The sequence below is a fragment of the Cyprinus carpio genome, chromosome A13 (genome assembly GCF_018340385.1).
Source record: "Cyprinus carpio isolate SPL01 chromosome A13, ASM1834038v1, whole genome shotgun sequence".
NCBI lineage: Eukaryota > Metazoa > Chordata > Actinopteri > Cypriniformes > Cyprinidae > Cyprinus > Cyprinus carpio.
This window is the reverse complement of record NC_056584.1, coordinates 1,348,854-1,368,179: the sequence shown is the minus strand read 5'-3', so window position 1 is coordinate 1,368,179 and position 19,326 is coordinate 1,348,854. Positions and strand designations below refer to the sequence as shown.

The window sequence follows — 19,326 nt, the reverse complement described above, 5'->3', positions numbered from 1 at the left end:
GGCCAAAAAAGTTCTTACATTATGCAAAACATTCATGAATAAAAATAAAATAAAAATAAGTGAATTTCTAAAAAGGGTTCATGAAAAGATTTTATATAATTTTTCACAAGTTTAGTTTATAATGTTTCCAAAGTTGTTGTTTTTCATAAAAAAAAAATTCTTTGTAATAATAATAATAATAATAAATGGATCTACAATCAACTTATTTCACAATGCTTTTGAGAAACGCAGCCCTGATCATCTTTGAGAAACGCAGCCCTGATCATTAGGAAAGCTATACAAAGTTTTTGGAGTAGCGATCAATGGATCTACAATCAACTTATTTCACAATGCTTTTGAGAAACGCAGCCCTGATCATTAGGAAAGCTATACAAAGTTTTTGGAGTAGCGATTTCTTTACATCCACTGACACAATAGTGTCTGAGTTTGATGGTCTTACTTCACATGTTTATCCAACAGCAGTATAGCTCTTGTGATTGATGGACAGACATGAGTTGTTCAGAACACACCTCATTGATTACATATGATGATGATGCATATTTAAGGGTGTGTCGAGAGGAAAACTGTGATGTCATGATTTCCCCAATTTCAAATCTGTTTCAAAGGGGTAGAAAATAATTATTAATATTTTAAACTGTTACGTACCTCTTATATCTGAAAATATCTAGAACATTCTGATTCTCCATTTCATGAACCCTTAAATGCTTAAAATAATGTTGTTTTTCCAAACTAGCTGTTACCCATTGGCAAAGATATATATATATATATATATATATATATATATATATAGATATATATATAATATATATATATATATATATATATATAATATGTTTATATAGGTGCATCTCAATAATTTAGAATGTCGTGGAAAAGTTCATTTATTTCAGTAATTTAACTCAAATTGTGAAACTCGTGTATTAAATAAATTCAATGCACACAGACTGAAGTAATTTAAGTCTTTGGTTCTTTTAATTGTGATGATTTTGTCTCACATTTAACAAAAACCCATCAACAAATTTGAATACTGTACAAAAAAAAAAAAAAAAAACTTTTTAGTGAATTGGTGGCCTTCTGGAAAGTATATTCATTTACTGTACATTTACTCAATAGTTGTAGGGTAATTGGTAGGGGCTCCTTTTGCTTTAATTACTGCCTCAATTCGGCGTGGCATGGAGGTGATCAGTTTGTGGCACTGCTGAGGTGGTATGGAAGCCCAGGTTTCTTTGACAGTGGTCTTCAGCTCATCTGCATTTTTTGGTATCTTGTTTCTCATTTTCCTCTTGACAATACCCAATAGATTCTCTATGGGGTTCAGGTCTGGTGAGTTTGCTGGCAGGTCAAGCACACCAACACCATGGTCATTTAACCAACTTTTGGTGCTTTTGGCAGTGTGGGCAGGTGCCAAATCCTGCTGGAAAATGAAATCAGCATCTTTAAAAAGCTGGTCAGCAGAAGGAAGCATGAAGTGCTCCAAAATTTCTTGGTAAACGGGTGCAGTGACTTTGGTTTTCAAAAAACACAATGGACCAACACCAGAAGATGACATTGCACCCCAAATCATCACAGACTTTGGAAACTTAACACTGGACTTCAAGCAACTTGGCTATGAGCTTCTCCACCCTTCCTCCAGACTCTATGACCTTGGTTTCCAAATGAAATACAAAACTTGCTCTCATCTGAAAAGAGGACTTTGGACCACTGGGCAACAGTCCAGTTCTTCTTTTCTTTAGCCCAGGTAAGACACCTCTGATGTTGTCTGTGATTCAGGAGTGGCTTAACAAGAGAAATACGACAACTGTAGCCAAATTCCTTGATACATCTGTTTGCCTTGACCCCAGTCTCAGTCCATTCCTTGTGAAGTTCCCTCAAATTCTTGATTCGATTTTGTTTGACAATCCTCATAAGGCTGCGGTTCTCTTGGTTGGTTGTGCATCTTTTTCTTCCACACTTTTTCCTTCCACTCAACTTTCTGTTAACATGCTTGGAACAGCACTCTGTGAACAGCCAGCTGCTTTGGCAATGAATGTTCGTGGCTTACCCTCCTTGTGAAGGGTGTCAATGATTGTCTTCTGGACAACTGTCAGATCAGCAGTCTTCCCCAGGATTGTGTAGCCTAGTGAACCAAACTGATAAACCATTTTGAAGGAAACCTTTGCAGGTGTTTTGAGTTTATTAGCTGATTGGCATGTCACCATATTCCAATTTGTTGATATGGTGGGTTTTTGTTAAATGTGAGCCAAAATCATTACAATTAAAAGAACCAAAGACTTAAACTATTTCAGTCTGTGTGCATTTAATTTAATACACAAGTTTCACAATTTGAGTTGAATTACTGAAATAAACTTTTCCACAACACAGTCTGCCACCATTATCAACCTTAACATAAATTTTGTAATGAATCATAATTTTGCAATGAAATTATGTTAATACTATTTACAATGCATAATTTGTACATTCTCTAGGGAGAACAGGGGAGAACAGGTGATCCTGGTCTACCTGGCCCAGCTGGTGCTGATGGTAAGCCTGTGAGTACTACACAGTTTAATACAACCTCAATTTAACTTGAGCACATATCGTGTTCAATGCAGTATCCAGGACTGCAACATGTATTAACTTCCCCAAAAGTGTGTTAGGATAGAAGTGCCCATGGCATTCACCTCCCAAGAACTCTGCTGTTTTCATTCATTTCATTAATTTTGTTTCAAAGTAAGAATGTTCAACATTTTGATCAAAGGTTGATGCACTTCACTGTGTGGTCACAAGTCAATAAACACAGAATGGTGCCCAGATGTCAGAAAACATTAATGAAGATTTTTTTTTTTTTTTTTTACTTCAATTTCATATATTTATTATTATTATTATTATTATTTAAATGTATAGTATATTGTTAGAAATGTTTTGGTTTAATGAGTTAAAACTGAATGTTGAAATGTGATTAATGACCTATTCAAAATCTTAAATATTTATTTCTCGCTTTGTCATAATGACAAAAAAAGACTGCAATGTACAAACAAATAATAGGGGTGTAATGTCACAATTAATCCAATACACAAAATACTGATCTCACAATTAAATGGGAAGTTTCTTTCTTTCTTTTTTTTTTTTTTAAGAAAAAGAAATAGAAAAAAAAAAATAAGAATAAGAAATACCATGATGAAAAGGTAATAAAAATTACTGTTTATAAAAATGCTAATTTGGTATTACATCAGATATGAACTTAAACAGACTTGGGCTTTTTCCTGGTCACCAAATAAATAGGGAAATGGTGACACCAGAATAGAAATATTCAAGATTCTGCTTAGATGTAAATACAGAATTATGTTAGACACATATGCTCCGTTACAGACTACGTACATTTTAAACTTTAAAATAATGTACATTTTTTTTAAATAAGTATTGTCGCATGTTGTGAGTCAGGTATTCTTTTGTATCAAGCCCGGGAAAAATAAATCTCATGGTAAGAAACCGGCTCAACCTGGGCGTTGTAGAATCTTAATTGTATTAGGTGTCGGCCATCTCAAAGCTCTGCAGATGTCTGCTTGAGAGGTACAGTGCACCAATGCCCAGGAGGCAGATGGGACACAGCAACTCAAGGGCTGGGTCTGCCGCCTCCGATGGATTGGTGGAAACTTGGGGCATGTATCCAGACCGGGGTCTCAGGCACGTTTCGCTGACCAAATATGCCTGCAGATAATGGCTATCACTGCTTCTGACAGACCACTTAAGTCCTCTGCGTCCTGTCTAGAAGCCACACATGGAGGTTCCAAACATCTGGACATAGGTGCTGAATTGTGCCCTGCCCCTAAGAAAGAAGGTTCTGCCTCAGGGGGATTCTCCAGGGAAGGGCTGTCAGGAGGAACATCAGTTTAGAAAAACAGGTCCAGGTGGGCCAATAGGGCACAACCATCAAGACCTGCTCCTTGTCCTCCCTGATCTTGCACATATTCCCAGAATATCAATTGCACACAGTGATTTGAGCCATGTCTGACTCCAGAGGAGGAGATGGCGGGCAAGTTGCAAGTTGCGACAGCAATGTAGGCCTCCCTGGTGGTTGATGTATGCAATTGTCGCTACCTGAAGCAATGGTCAAATGCACTACAGCATTTTCCTAGATGACTTGAAGCCCCGACCAACCAAAGTGCCAGATCACCAAGTTCCTGTGTAGAAAAAATTTCGAGAGCATTGAAAATGCAACCCACTTCCCTTATTGGGGCAAGGGCGGTCTCCGCGATTTTGGTAAAGCACGAGGAGACAGGGACAGCCCAAAGGGTAGGACCTTGTACTGCTACACCCAAACCTCGAGGGAAACCGAAGAAAGGACAATCGATGCACCCACGGAAGTGCAGTGCAATTGAGGGCTGAACCCTGACCAAGGAAGCGTTGTGTCCCAATTAAGGGGTAGTGAGTGCATGATAGCACTTACCTGGCTACATGGATCCCGCGAGGGAGAAGCTAGAGATGCGGGCTGGGAGTGATGAGGCTTTGCGCCCCAGATGTGACCCAGAGACTAAGGGAACTGTTCTTTCTTAGAGAATCTGGCTGTTGAGACAACAGCAGAATAGAATGAAACAGAAGACTCTCCACCAGCCCTCCTCTGGGGAAAGAAGCAGTGTATTCATCAACCAGCCCTCAGTGGCCTGGTGGTGGTGGTGGTCACATGCCAGGGCACAATATGTTTGATGGCCTCCTTCTGTTTTCGGTCTGCCAAGAAGTGCTGGGCAAGTCCTCCCCATAAAGGCCAGCTTGGGAGATGGGAATGTCAAGAAAGTGCAATTTGTCCTCATTGCACATCTCCGCAAGGTTCAGCCAGAGATGCCCTTCCTGGACAACCAGAGTGGACATCACCTGTCCCACGCTGTGACCTTAGTCACCCAGAGGCAAAGTCAGTCACCCTGCTTATTCTTACTATGATATACCTGCAGGATGGCCATCGCATGAAGGGCAGAGTCTGCCTGTCCAGTGGCGGACAAGTCTGAGCAGCTAAAGTTGACATCAGCTCATCTGCCCTGGATGCAAGGCATGTAGGCAGCTGCATTTTGCAGGCAGAAGTGCACCTCAATCACATACTCTGCCTGGCAAATGTCTGCATACTCCCTGGTGGTCCAACCATCAAGGGTAATTAGGGTTAAGGAGGCTCGGAAGCAGCTTCGGGCAGTAAAAAGGTCCCATTCATGACTTCATTACATCCTCATGCACTTACAGGAAGAAAGGCATCCAGCCACAAGCACTTGGGACAGGGTGAAGGATTCCATTCCAGTCCAATGCTCTTGGCAGCCCGGGAAAGCATGAACATTAACTCAGAGTGAGACTCCGACTGAGCAATCAGCTTAGAGAGGTGTTCCTTCATCCTCAGAGGACACTTGTGACACTGTCACACAAGGGACATGTTTTAACCGCTCTATTTATTACAGTGATTATATGTATTGTAGAGTTTTAATTGGTTTACGTGTTCTTACAGTAGGTCCATTTTATGCCTCTTAACCATTTTAGTGTGTGTATGTCTTTAAGAACTGTATGGTTGGCCTGTCAGGTGATCAGTCACCTGACAGGAAGCAGAAGCACTATAAGAAGAGCAGCATGGCAAATAAACATGGAGGTGATTGGGCCTCCCAATTAAGACCCCAAATGTCGACATAACGTCGAACGTGACTGACTGAAAGGTAACTCCTGACATCTGGAAACCCCAAACATGAAAACTCGCAGGGGTTTTATTTATTTATTTATTATAAAACATAGAGAAATTTAGGATACAAAGAGTTTTTATTCTTTAAACTACAATTTAAGTTAGTCTTTTTTTCTCTCTCTGATTGATATTGCAATTTGACAGTCACATTTTTAAATTATGTAGGTCAAAATAAATATATATTTTAGTTTTCATCTTCCTTTTAGTATTCATTTCTAGTACAGGGGCTCAGTTACACAAGTTTGAACAGTGAAAGCTTTTAAAAACACTGGAGGAGAACACAGTCATTGTTTCCATAATAGTGCTACACATCTTGCCCAAGGGAGTGGAACTAGATAAAGCAGGAAGGAGTTGTAAATGGGTTTGTGGGCATTTGTAGGGTTGCAATCTTGTCTCCAGATGAAGTTTTTCTAAGTATGGGTTAGTTTGACTGAAAAATTTGTTGAGCAGGAATGATGAAAAACCCACAAAAGAGCTCTGAAAGTTCAGTGAATGTGCAATAATGCAACACCTGGATGCCATACTTGCAAGGCTTCATGTCTTTATGAATGTGTCCACATTATGCACATATGCCTGTTCATCTAAACCATAAACAGCTGGTTTTAGTGATGCAAAGCATATTTCACCTCATATAATTTTATGATACTGATAGCATTTACCAATAACCAACAGTTAATGTTCCTAACACAATGTTAAAGTAAACATTTCTGTTCAAGCTACCTTAATCTAAATATCTTTAAGAAGCAGAAAAATAGGCTTTTGGACTATCCACCAATAAGGTCGAAGTAACTCTTTAACCTTTTTTTTTTTTCATTTATCAACAAATGTTCAGTCAAAGGATATGTTTTATCTACATGTATACTCAAGTCAACAACATTTTTTTTTTTTTTTTTTTTTTTTTTGTAAATAATGAGAAATTAAATTGTATGTAAGAAAATAATTTTCTGAACAATTACAAATCCCCACATCAAAAAACATGGCCTTTAATGAAAAAGTCAAGGGACTAAAATAAGTCAAGGGACACCATGTACTGAATAGCATGTTTGTGGAAAGCGCTTTAACTTTCCTTTGTGCAAATGTCCAAGGTCACTGTTAGACTGTTTAAAGAAAAGAATTCTATTGAGGAGAATCTTATGAATATAGTGCCCTTTAAGTCTTGGCAACTGTATACAGTCATCTCATAAAAAACAGAGAATTGTGCAACATTGTGCACATGTCAACAATATATTTGATTCAAAAAAGAATGAATTTCAAAAAATAGTGGGGGGTATTTTATGTCTCAAAAACAAAGACACGAGTGTCATCGTCCAGCTGGATTTTTCACCAATCTTTCATGTAGGCGTATTCAGACTGCACACACTAATAATAAAGCCCAAACTAAGGAGAAATCTTCCAGACCTCTTCCAAATCATTGTCTCATGAACTGTTATTTTTGAGTTTTATTTCTCATCTTTGTGTGAAAAAATGTCCTTTTCAAAAGATTTTACAGCAACTACATAATACAAATATCATTTTATACAGAAATTGCCATAGATTACATTTGAAAAGGAGCACTGGGAAATGATAAGTGGTTATTATTAAGAAATTGTAGGTGATTATTAAGAAATTCTAGGTGAGATACCCCAGGAGGTAATAAATTATTAAGGAAAAAAAACCTGAATGATTTCCTCTAGGCTCAGTTTTTTGAATGTGCATGACTTCCGCCAATCTAGACAGAGCAGTTTATTGTTCTGCTATTTAGAAGCACCTCCACAATGTGAAGTATACAGCACAAGCAGTGTTGTCCAATTCTAAACCTAAAACAAAGTTTCTGTTGACCACAAAATAATATATTTTAAAGAATGCTGGCAACCAAGCAGTTGCTGGTAGCCATTTACTAAATACTGTCAAAAAAAAAAAACAAACCTATAGAATTCAATGGCTACCAACAACATTCTTCAAAATACTGTCTTTTGTGTTCAACAGAGGAAAGAAAATCATACAGGGTTGAAACAACATAAGGGTGAGTAAATTCTGATAGAACTTTAATTTTTAGGTGAACTGTCCCTTAAAGCTGCATTTCCCAAAAGCATCGATAGTGAACCATGATCTCAAGTTCCATCATTACAAACATAGTTCAACAATTTTGTGATTTCTATTTCCCTTTCAGTCGGTCACTCTCAACGTCACGTCGGTGACCGACGAATTGGGATATCGCTTTGATAGACCAATCTACTTGTAGTGTAAACTAAACGAGCGTGAGTATAATAAGGCAGCAGGTGCAATGCATACCAACCCTCTGGGTACCATCACTCCTCTTCCACCTCCATTCCAGTGGAGCAAGACATGGAACATGCTGGGCCCTCTTCAAAGAGCATACCAGTGGTATCCAGTGGGCCTCCCCCCGACCAGATGTCAATCTCAGTGGAAAAGCCTGAATCCCCTCCATGGTGGTGCAGCGAAGGGGTATTTGGTGATTCCCACAGTGGAGCGGGCAGTAGCGACGCAACTGAGTCCTAAGTCTGCCTCCTGCTAGTGGGGAGACCTGGTGCTTCCTTCCTGGGCCTATAGGCATTTGTCTGGGCTAACTGGCAGTGCCTTTATGGCTTGCGGGGAAGCTGCTTCCGCCTTACATTCTATGGCATTACTGCAGGTTCACCAGGCCAAGGCACTGAAGGACTTGCACGAGGGTGGTCACGATCCAGAAGTTCTGAAAGAACTCAGAACCGCCACTGACCTCGCGCTCCGAGTGTGTCCCAGACCGGCCCCTTCAGCAGACTGATGCGGTCCAACCCTTCTGCCCGGCGGGCAGCTGCTGCCTCCACCCATCTGCCGGCTGCAGCGCCCCAGCCTGCTCATCGCCGAGGGCGGACTCCTGCGTCCGCCCCCGCTCCCGTGCTGCATACGCAGCAGCCTCCAGCAAGTGGTGGCGTAGAACTGGGCGTAGGCAGGCCGCCCCACCCATCCTGGCTCCTGTCAAACATGCCGGTGAGCGGAAGAGCAAGAGGCCCTGGGATGGGTGACTGAGAGAGAGGTAGCTGCTTTCTGGGGGATGGTGAAGGCACCTCTTCCTCCCCTGGAGGAGGGCCGGGTGGAGAATCTGGAAATCTCGACGAGAGAGCGGTTTTCTCTTTCTCTGGGTCCCAGGAGGGCACCGGACCTCACTCATCCTACTCCTACACCAGATGGCAGCAGCGAGTGGTTCGAGAGCATCAACGAAGGCCCTACTCATGCACCCTCTGACAAACTGTGAAATCAGGTGAGCCTTGCACCCCACACTCACACCCCTCTCCGGCTTGCTTACAAGCCGCCCAAGTTGGGTCCCTGTTTTCCACCTCGCTGCCCCACTGCGGGTACAGCTGTAGTTCCGCTGGTCCCGCTTGTATGGTTTCTAAGCGCCTGGTTAGCCCTATCCAGCCAGTCTCGCTGGCTTCTGCGGACCTTCAGCCTCGGCTATGTGATTCAGTTCGCTCGGCATCCCCTAAGTTCAGTGGTATCCGCTTTACTACAATAAAAGCGTCCGATGCCCCTGTTCTGTGGGTAGAGATCGCAGTCCTACTTGCGAAGGACGCGATAGAGCCTGTCCCTCCAGCGGATATGAGGACGGGGATTTAAAGACCTTACTTCATTGTACCCAAGAAAGCGGTGGGTTACGACAAATCTTGGATCTGCGAGTTTTGAACTGGGCCCTTCATTTTCTACCGTTCAAGATGTTGACGCAGGAACGCATCTTTGGGTCCATCCATCCCTGAGATTGGTTTGCAGTGGTCGACCCGAAGGATGCGTACATTCATGTGTCGATCCTTCCCCGCCACAGACCTTTTCTGCGGTTTGCGTTCGAAGGATGGGCATATCAGTACAAGGTCCTACCCTTCTGGCTGTCCGTGTCTCCCCGTGTCTTCACGAAAGTCACGGAGGCAGCTCTTGTTCCCCTCAGAGAGCAGGGTGTTCACATTCTCAACTATCTAGACGATTGGCTGATACTAGCACAATCTCGGGATCAGTTGTGCGAGCACAGGGGGTGGAAGAGTGGCACTCACCGGGTCCAAGTTACACTGGCCTGTCGCCAAACCCTCACCCCGTGGTCAGATCTTACATTCCTCCGGGCAGGGGTGCCCCTAAAACAGATCTCCAGGCATGCTGTGGTTTACACGGATTCCTCCACCACCGGCTGGGGGGCCATGTACAATGGGCATGCAGTGTCAGGGATTTGGATGGGCCCGCAGCTGCATTGGCAAATCAATTGCCTAGAGTGGTTAGCAGTACGCCTTGCTCTGAACCACCTCAAAGGTTGCTTACGAGGCAAGCACGTGCTGGTCCGTATGGACAACACAGCGACCATTGTGTACATCAACTGACAAGGTGGTCTGCGCTCCTGTCGCCCGCCACCTCCTCCTTTTGGAGTTGGAATGTTCTGAAGTCACTTTGTGCTGTTCACATTCCTGGCCTGCTCAACTGTACAGCTGACGAGCTGTCTCGAGCAATGCTCCCGGGAGAATGGGGACTCCATCCCCTGACGGTCCAGCTGATTTGGAGATGGTTCGGAGCCGCTCAGGTAGACCTGTTTGCTTCTCCAGAGACCTCTCACTGCTAGTTGTTCTACTCCCTGACCGAGGGGACACTCGGCACAGACGCACTGGCACACAGCTGGCCGCAGGGCCTACGCAAATATGCTTTTACCCAGTGAGCCTTCTCGCACAGACACTATGCAAAATCCGGGAGGACGAGGAGCAAGTCTTACTAGTGGTGCCATATTGGCCCACTCGGACCTGGTTCCCCGAACTAATGCACCTCGCGACAGCCCATCCTTGGGCGATTCCTCTGAGGAAGGATCTACTGACTCAGAGACAAGGCACTGTTTAGCACCCACGTCCAGACCTTTGGAAACTTCAAGTCTGGTCCCTGGATGGAACCCGGAGGTTCTAGGTGACCTACCCCAGGAGGTAGTGAACACCATCACTTCGGCAAAAGCACCGACTACGAGACACGCTTACGCCTTGAAGTGGAACCTGCACACATTTTCGGTCGACGATTCATGCCTAGAATTTGGACCGGCTGACTCCCAGGTAATCCTGAGGCCCCAGCCCAGCTATGTGCCCAAGGTTCCCACTACACGCTTCAAAGTCCAAGTGGTGAACCTGCAAGCTCTGGGAGGAGGCAGACCCAGCCCTGGCTTTGCTCTGTCCCGTCCGAGCATTGAGATGCTACGTAGACTGGATACAAAGCTTCAGGACCTCAGACCAGCTCTGTTACGAAGGCCGGCAGAAGGGGAATGCCATCAGAGGATGGCCCACTGGATTGTGGATGCCATAACCCTGGCTTATCATGCACAGGCTGTGCCCTGCCTGTTCAGGTTGTGAGCTCACTCAACTAGAAGTGTTGATGAATTAATGAGAACCATGGAAGGCTGTGTTCCATATTGAGACCTAAGCGGTACTCATATGTGTATAGTCCACGTTATAGCCTTAGAGCCTGTGTTTTCCCGGCAGACTTCTGCCTTCCCAAGAGGGTTTTAATCACCTCAAATTTCTCCATATACACCTAAACGGATGCTATATGTGTATTTGCTTCCGAAAACTCCTTCGGGAAGAATGGGGCTTCTGCAGCGTCCCTGTTCCAAGTGGAACGGGTACCTTTGCCCAGTGTTATCCAATCTCACCCAGACAGACTGAAAGGGAACAATGGTGAGTGGAATTACTTGTTCCGAGCCCCGTCCTACACCTTATAGGGGCACAGGGCACCTGAAGGGGCATCACCCATGGCGCTTTGGTAGGGATCCCAATTCGTCAGTCACCGACATGACGTTGAGAGTTACCGACTGAAAGGGAATGTCTCAGTAACGTATGGTAACCCTTGTTCACCTGAAGGAGGGAATTTGAGACGTTACGTCCCGTCGCCACGGTTGCTGTACCACCGCTGAGCCACCAGGTCACCAGCTCGGCTCCTCAGCGAAAACCTGGTATGCATTGCACCTGCTGCATTATTATACTCACGCTGTGATCAGCGGCAGCTGGATGCAATAATTGCATGTCAATGTGCATTGGCTCGTTTCGTTTACACTCAAAGTAGATTGGTCTATCGAAGCTATATCCCAATTCGTCGGTCACTGACGTGACGTCTCCATTCCCTCCTTCAGGGAACGAGGGTTACCATACGTAACCAAGATGTTAGTTTGACATGAATCTAAATAGAGCATGTTCTTGAGCAAAGTAAGCAGGATAGCATTCAATATATCTGTCATTCCACATACATATAATGTTATGTCATGAGCCTAAATGCATGCGGTACAGATATTAAACAAAACACCCAGGAGCACAAGGAAAATGCAGGAGAATAGCAAAACAAAACATATCTTGATAAGTATAGACAAATACTGAACTCAACATGTATACAGGGTAAACAAGAACAAAATTAGAAACAAATTAACAAAATGAGAAACCAATGGGAACATACTTTGAAACCAAGGAAATAGGAAAAGAACACAGGAACTTAGAACATGGATACCAGAAAATGAATACCAAAAGAGTCCTTAAACACAAAAACCTAGGCCAGCTTGGCAATATGTAAGTGCAGGTGCTTAGAATGATGTAAGAGGGAACCTGAGACTAATTCAAACATCTAAAAAGAAAGAAAAACAACAGAAAGTTACACTGTTGTTTGTGAAATGTACCACAGATCATTTACTAAGTTAACCTGACTCACTGAACTGAGTGTTTTAAGTTTTACTCTTGTCAAAATTTGGTTATTTTGAAACATGTCGGTAAGCAAATATTTTGCAACACCCTACCAACAATAAACCTGCCCCATACAATGGCAGTGGAAGGATAATGTTATTCAAGTTGCAAAAGGCACCATAAACATATAAATATAGTCTGTATAATCATTTTATATACAAGGTTTGCACAAGGTCCTTGAAATGCTTGAATTTAACTTGAGTTAACAAATGTAAGGTCTGATATACCCGGAAAAACAACTTTAGCTGAAAAGTGCTTTACATTTAAAAGGAATATGTATATGCGATTTGCACAGAAAGGTATTAAATAAGCCTCTAATGTTATTGACAATATTGTCCGCTCAAACTGCGCTAAATAGATCACCCCAACCCACCAAAAATGTATTTTAAGCAGTAGAGCTCTTCAGGGATCATGCTTCAATAAAAAAACCACAGTTCGAATGCAGTTTGAATTTGAATGCATTACTGCAAGTTACTTGTATGTAATCACATCCAAAGATTAGTTAGTTTCTGAAAATGTACTATACAGTGCAATTATTTCAAGAGCTCACGGGTTTTTTTAGCACTGGGTTTTTCTTGTCATTATGAGGTGCTAAAGGCAACAGGTTGTATATAATTTGTATAATAGTTAAATATCTGTATATTATACTTCTTTATATTTATTCCTTACTTAATATAGGACACTAGATCTCCCATTTATTTTGGACACTTTATTCCCCGTTTTGGACATTTTGTGTTTATTTTCTGTTAAATAAAAACCTATCCAAGGCCTGACGCCACGGTCTGTCATTTTCTCCTCCCGTCACACAATACATTTTTATACTACATCTCAAAAGAATAAGGCAAATTAGATTTTTCATTATATGATCCCTATGTGGGAATAATTATAATGTGGGAAAAAACTGAAAGCTGTGACCTTCTTGTGTTGTGTTCTTCCAAATTGACCTTTATATTAATTTGCATGACTGTGGATCAGACTAACATAAGACTCTTTCTTTATTGAAGGGCGTCCCAGGTTTTAGAGGAAGTCCTGGCATTCAAGGCTCTCCTGGCATGCAGGTATGAATGCGAGAGTCAGAAATGGACATACCTTATAAAACCTCATACTACACTTGATCATGCTACTTTTCTATCTCTGTTTGAGCAGGGGCCACGTGGAGCTGATGGACATAAGGGGGGGAAAGGAAGTCCTGGGGAAGCAGTAAGAAACTATGATTTTTTTCATCTGTCCATTTAATCTATAAATGTTTCCAATTATCATTGTGGCAGCATATTCAGTCATCATGTATGCAAATGATGCTTTCATAAGCTTACTTATTTTGCAAATTTGTGCATGGAGATTCTTTGACAAAACTACACATTTAGGCTATAAAATTAAATTCAAGATTAATATGAAATACAGCAAATTAATCTAAATAGTTTCAGTATATATATGTATATATATATATATATATATATATATATATATATATATATATATATATATATATATATATATATTTTATATACACTCACCTAAAGGATTATTAGGAACACCATACTAATACTGTGTTTGACCCCCTTTCGCCTTCAGAACTGCCTTAATTCTACGTGGCATTGATTCAACAAGGTGCTGAAAGCATTCTTTAGAAATGTTGGCCCATATTGATAGGATAGCATCTTGCAGCTACTGGAGATTTGTGGGATGCACAAATCATTTTAGTACAGTGAACTCATTGTCATGTTCAAGAAACCAATTTGAAATGATTCGAGCTTTGTGACATGGTGCATTATCCTGCTGGAAGTAGCCATCAGAGGGTGGGTACATGGTGGTCATAAAGGGATGGACATGGTCAGAAACAATGCTCAGATAGGCCGTTGCATTTAAATGATGCCCAATTGGCACTAAGGGGCCTAAAGTGTGCCAAGAAAACATCCCCCACACCATTACACCACCACCACCAGCCTGCCCAGTGGTAACAAGGCATGATGGATCCATGTTCTCATTCTGTTTACGCCAAATTCTGACTCTACCATCTGAATGTCTCAACAGAAATCGAGACTCATTAGACCAGACAACATTTTTCCAGTCTTCAACTGTCCAATTTTGTTGAGCTCGTGCAAATTGTAGCCTCTTTTTCCTGTTTGTAGTGGAGATGAGTGGTACCCGGTGGGGTCTTCTGCTGTTGTAGCCTATCCGCCTCAAGGTTATGCGTGTTGTGGCTTCACAAATGCTTTGCTGAATACCTCGGTTGTAACGAGTGGTTATTTCAGTCAAAGTTGCTCTTCTATCAGCTTGAATCAGTCAGCCCATTCTCCTCTGACCTCTAGCATCAACAAGGCATTTTCGCCCACAGGACTGCCGCATACTGTATGTTTTTCCCTTTTCACACCATTCTTTGTAAACCCTAGAAATGGTTGTGCGTGAATATCCCAGTAACTGAGCAGATTGTGAAATACTCAGACCGGCCCGTCTGGCACCAACAACCATGCCACGCTCAAAATTGCTTAAATCACCTTTCTTTCCCATTCTGACATTCAGTTTGGAGTTCAGGAGATTGTCTTGACCACACCCCTAAATGCATTGAAGCAACTGCCATGTGATTGGTTGATTAGATAATTTGCTTACTGATCTAAAGAAGTGATATTTAAAACAAAGTTGTTGTAAGGTATTGTCTTAATAGCAGCCCAGGTAATCTTAGGTACCTGGATTAGTTTAGATTTTGCTTAGTATATTTAAGCTCAGGTAGATGAACAACTTATTTAACTGAATTTACTTATTTATATACTCAACCACTAAGCCCATTCACATCTTTGTTACCAAAATTTTTGTGGGTACCAAAAGGGTGACAGCGGTATCCCAGGTTTACCCGGACCACCTGGCAAACCAGGTGAAAAGGTCAGTTTAAAAAATGTGTTAAAAGATGTTTAATAAATACTGTAGATGGAATCATTTATTAGGCCATTGCTGTTTTATCGCTGACAGTAAAATAACGGATACAACTGACTCTATGTAGGAATATATATACATATATATTAAAATATATATATATTTTTTTATTATTTTTTTTTCTGGAGCATTGCTCCAAGACGCTTTTGTAAGTTTTTTAATTGGCCATAATCAGAGATAGTTTGTAATTTTGCTTTAATTTAGTGGAAAATCTTTTGGGGGGAATCCTGTCGAATGGATTTAAAATGTATAAAATGGTGATGATGACAGTACTGCACTTTTAATTCCAGTTCAAGGATGATTAAATTTGCCAACACATGTAATGATTGAACGTGTGGGGTAGAAATCTGTGGGGTGCTTATTCCATATAGAACTGGCCAACTGGTAATATATATTACTGAACATGCATATGAAAATGTTTAATTTGTCTATCACAAAGTGTAAATTAGTTCTAAATGATGTTCTAAAAGAATGCTTAATTGACCATTACCTTTTCATAGCATGATGGATGAGTTTGCAAAAAAGTTCCTCAAACTAGGAGTACTGGTTTACATTAGCAGGTTGCTAAGGGTATCAACACCTGCAGTGCTCTTGGACAAGCCTGGACCATTGTAGGTTGTTCATCATTATGCAGGCTACTAGTACTGTACTTCAGTATCATCAGTTCATAAGTATAACAAAAGTAGGCAAGGCTTTTTGATGACAGAATTATTTCGGGAAACTGTAAAATACTTACAAGTGCCATTAAATATGCTACTTACAAATCAAATAAATCACATACAGTAGAGAAGGACTTAGTAAGCAGGAAAGGGTGCAATACTTTGACAAAGTTACTAGGTGGTAAAGATCCATATGAGCTGGCTCCTTTGTCGTGGACTGACAACCCAACAATTCTTCCTTCTATTTCTTATACCAACATAGTGAACAACTTCCATTCCCTAGTGTTTGGTTCAGTGTCATTGTTTACATTTGGTGCATCAATATGGCCGACTTCCGGATTGATGACATGTCGTGAAAACACGTATAGATGTGTTTGCCTTGAAGTGGTGCTTTGCAGATCTATCAGTGTATGACATCAAAGTACCGCGAGAGCAAATTGAAAGCATACAGAGCTGTCTGCTTTCTCTGTCCCAAATGGTACACTTTGGGTGCATCTCAATACTTAAATTGATGCATCTCATTCCCTTGCTCCTCCGTCCTCCAGCCTGTGACTCGGAAACCTCAGCCACCTTGAAGGACATCCAAATTGTCTATATGCACAGTTACTTCCTGGTTTTAGATAATCCAAGTCATTTATGGTAAACTTTCAAAATCAACTGTGCTAAAAGCATCCTTTGCTCGTTTTCACTACATAATCCATTGACAATTTGAAGAAATGTTTTGTTTGTCTAAGAGGACCAAACATCCACATATACAGTTTCAGGAATGACAAACGCAAGAGTAAATAAATTCAGCAAGTGAATCCGCAAAATTGTGTCACGGGTCATTGCTATGATTGACAATGGTAAAGCAACGGCTGGAACAAAACATCTGATGAGCCGATGTCAAAAACAGAGCTGTGCATGAAATGATTCAGGCTAAATTCAAAGTAACAAAACTACAGCAGCAACAAGTCTGTTGGCTGCATATACAGTAATTAGCAGCTTCTATAGTTAAAGGTAAAACTGAAACATTTAGTTTTTAAATTAAATCTAAGGAGACATAGGATGCAAAATTCATTTTTATATGGTGTTTAAATTAAATGTATCTTGGCAGTGTCTGTACATCAAGACCCTATAATCATAAAAAATCACTCAGTACTTTTTTTTTAAATTCCCATGTCAGTCCTGTGTGCCCGTGTCTTGTGTTCTTCTCCCCATGTTCTCCCCATTACCTAGTTTCTCCCTCGTGTCAGTTATGTTAATTTGTTTCATCTGGTTCCAGTTAATTTCCTTGATTAGTCCCATTACTTAAGCCCTGTGTCTTTCCATGTCTAGTGTCTGGTATTATTTGTCAGCACCTTGTTTTGTGCGTGTGCGTGTGTGTGTGTGTGTGTGTGTGTGCGTGCGTGCATGCGTGCTTGTGTGTGTGCGTGCGTGCGTGCCTACCTATCCAACAGGGGACCTCAGATCCAAGAGGGGATATTTTCCAGGTCCCCTGTTGGTCATGCCTTAAATCATGCCAAAATCAACTGGATAAGCCTTTGGTGAAGTTTTTTATTTTTTTTTATTTTGACCAAGTGGGACCCCTGTAGGCCGGAGCAGGAACTGTAAGGTCCAAATCACACATGTCGTTCACACTCCTTTATTGTCTAAATGCATGCTGTTCCAGAGAGGCTCTGAGGCACTAGAGGAGATTGAATACTAACCAGTCTTTTAAACTCCTAAACTATTAAAACATACCTATTCTTAAAGATCCAGGAGGACCGGATTACAATGAGGCAAAATAATGTCTGAATTATTAGCATTATTATTTCACTCTAATGCTAAATACTGCAGGACAGATACTATATAAATTAAATGTGTGTGTGTGTGTGTGTGTGTGTGTGTGTATACATACACACACACAAATATTTAAGCAGTGTGGAAATGGGCACAGTATAGTCCATTTGTTAAAATGACTTTGGTCCCCAGTTAGATGGTGAAATGTGACGCCTGTTTGGTTGATTACTGTGTTTATAGTGTTTATTTATAAAAGTTTAATTCTATTTAGACATTTTTACATTATTTTTGTATGTAATGTAATATTAATGTAATAATAATAATAATAATATATAGTATAGTTATATACACATTATTTGCCTTTATACACAATTTTGACTAATATGGGTAGTATATTACTTAACTATATTTTTTACTATATTATATTTATTTATAAATGATGTGACTTTCGAGAGCATTTGGGCATTTAAGCATTAAGGAGTGATATAAGTATGGCGGTTAATTCAGAAGTCTAACAGAAGCAAGCAAACATTATTGAAACAGCATATTTAATGGCACTTGTAAGTATTTTACAGTTTCCCATTAAAAAGCTTCCACATGTTTTTCCGTGGTTTAGATGGTCGCCATGATTTTGCCAAGACATGTTCCTGAATCAACATCTTTTGATAATCCTGGATCAACATTATTGTCCAAAAATATAGACTTAACCCAATCCCTACACTTAAACCTAACCCTACCCAAAATTTATGCCTAAAATCAGTGGTAAATGATAGCTGATTAACAAGGGTGTAGAAGAACCTAACCCTGATTGTAAGCCTAAAACAGATATTTCCTGAAAAGTTATATCTCAATTCTGATTGGTTGATTGGAATGTTGTTCCAGGATCAACAAGGATGTTGATCCAGGAACATGTTGTACTTGATGAAATTCTGGGTAACGGACCAAACCGTGGGTGTAAGCGCTCTATTGTTCTCACAAACAATGCATGTGAGAAGGTTATATGATTTAGTGCAATCATCAGAAAATCACAGTAAATGCTACTCCACTCGAACTCTGCAAGTGCAGTGAGTTTGAGTCACTTATCATTGGCATTTGGAAATGCAATGTTCACCAACCATCTTCCCAACAGTATAATTAGAATGGTTTAAAAACCAGTTGTTAACAAAGAGAAGCGTTAAGGTTCCATGTGTGAAAGGCATCCAAAGTTACATTTCTATTGTATATTTTTATGTGTGATTTGGAAGTCTCCAAATACTAGTGGAAGCCACTAGTTTGAATTTGAATAATTTTAACCCTTTGATGCACAAGCTATGCAAACCCCTTCTAATGCACAACATGGGTCTAAAATTACCCATATTAATTTCCTGTGTTATTTCATGCTTGGCTGGGCTTTTTTTTATTCTCCATTTTTTTTTTTTAAATTCTGTTTATTTCAGCATTTAATATTCCATGATTTATAAAATCCATGATTCATGAATATTCAAAATATTTATTTATTTATTTATTTATTTATTTATTTATTTTTTTAGTGACTAATAATATTATTTCTAATATTTAATTTAATTTATTTTTTCTTAGG

At 40.6% G+C, this 19,326-nt stretch overlaps 1 protein-coding gene across 1 annotated transcript in view; it reads left to right on the top strand.

Annotated features, from left to right (window-relative positions):
* LOC109075450 (collagen alpha-1(XXI) chain-like) overlaps nt 1–19,326 on the top strand; it is a 103,701-nt gene that overhangs the window by 25,045 nt on the left and 59,330 nt on the right. The window contains exons 10-13 of the mRNA XM_042768288.1: nt 2,466–2,528; nt 13,404–13,457; nt 13,546–13,599; nt 15,223–15,276. Of these exons, the coding sequence (XP_042624222.1) occupies nt 2,466–2,528; nt 13,404–13,457; nt 13,546–13,599; nt 15,223–15,276 (225 nt within the window). The remainder of the gene's footprint in view (nt 1–2,465; nt 2,529–13,403; nt 13,458–13,545; nt 13,600–15,222; nt 15,277–19,326) is intronic.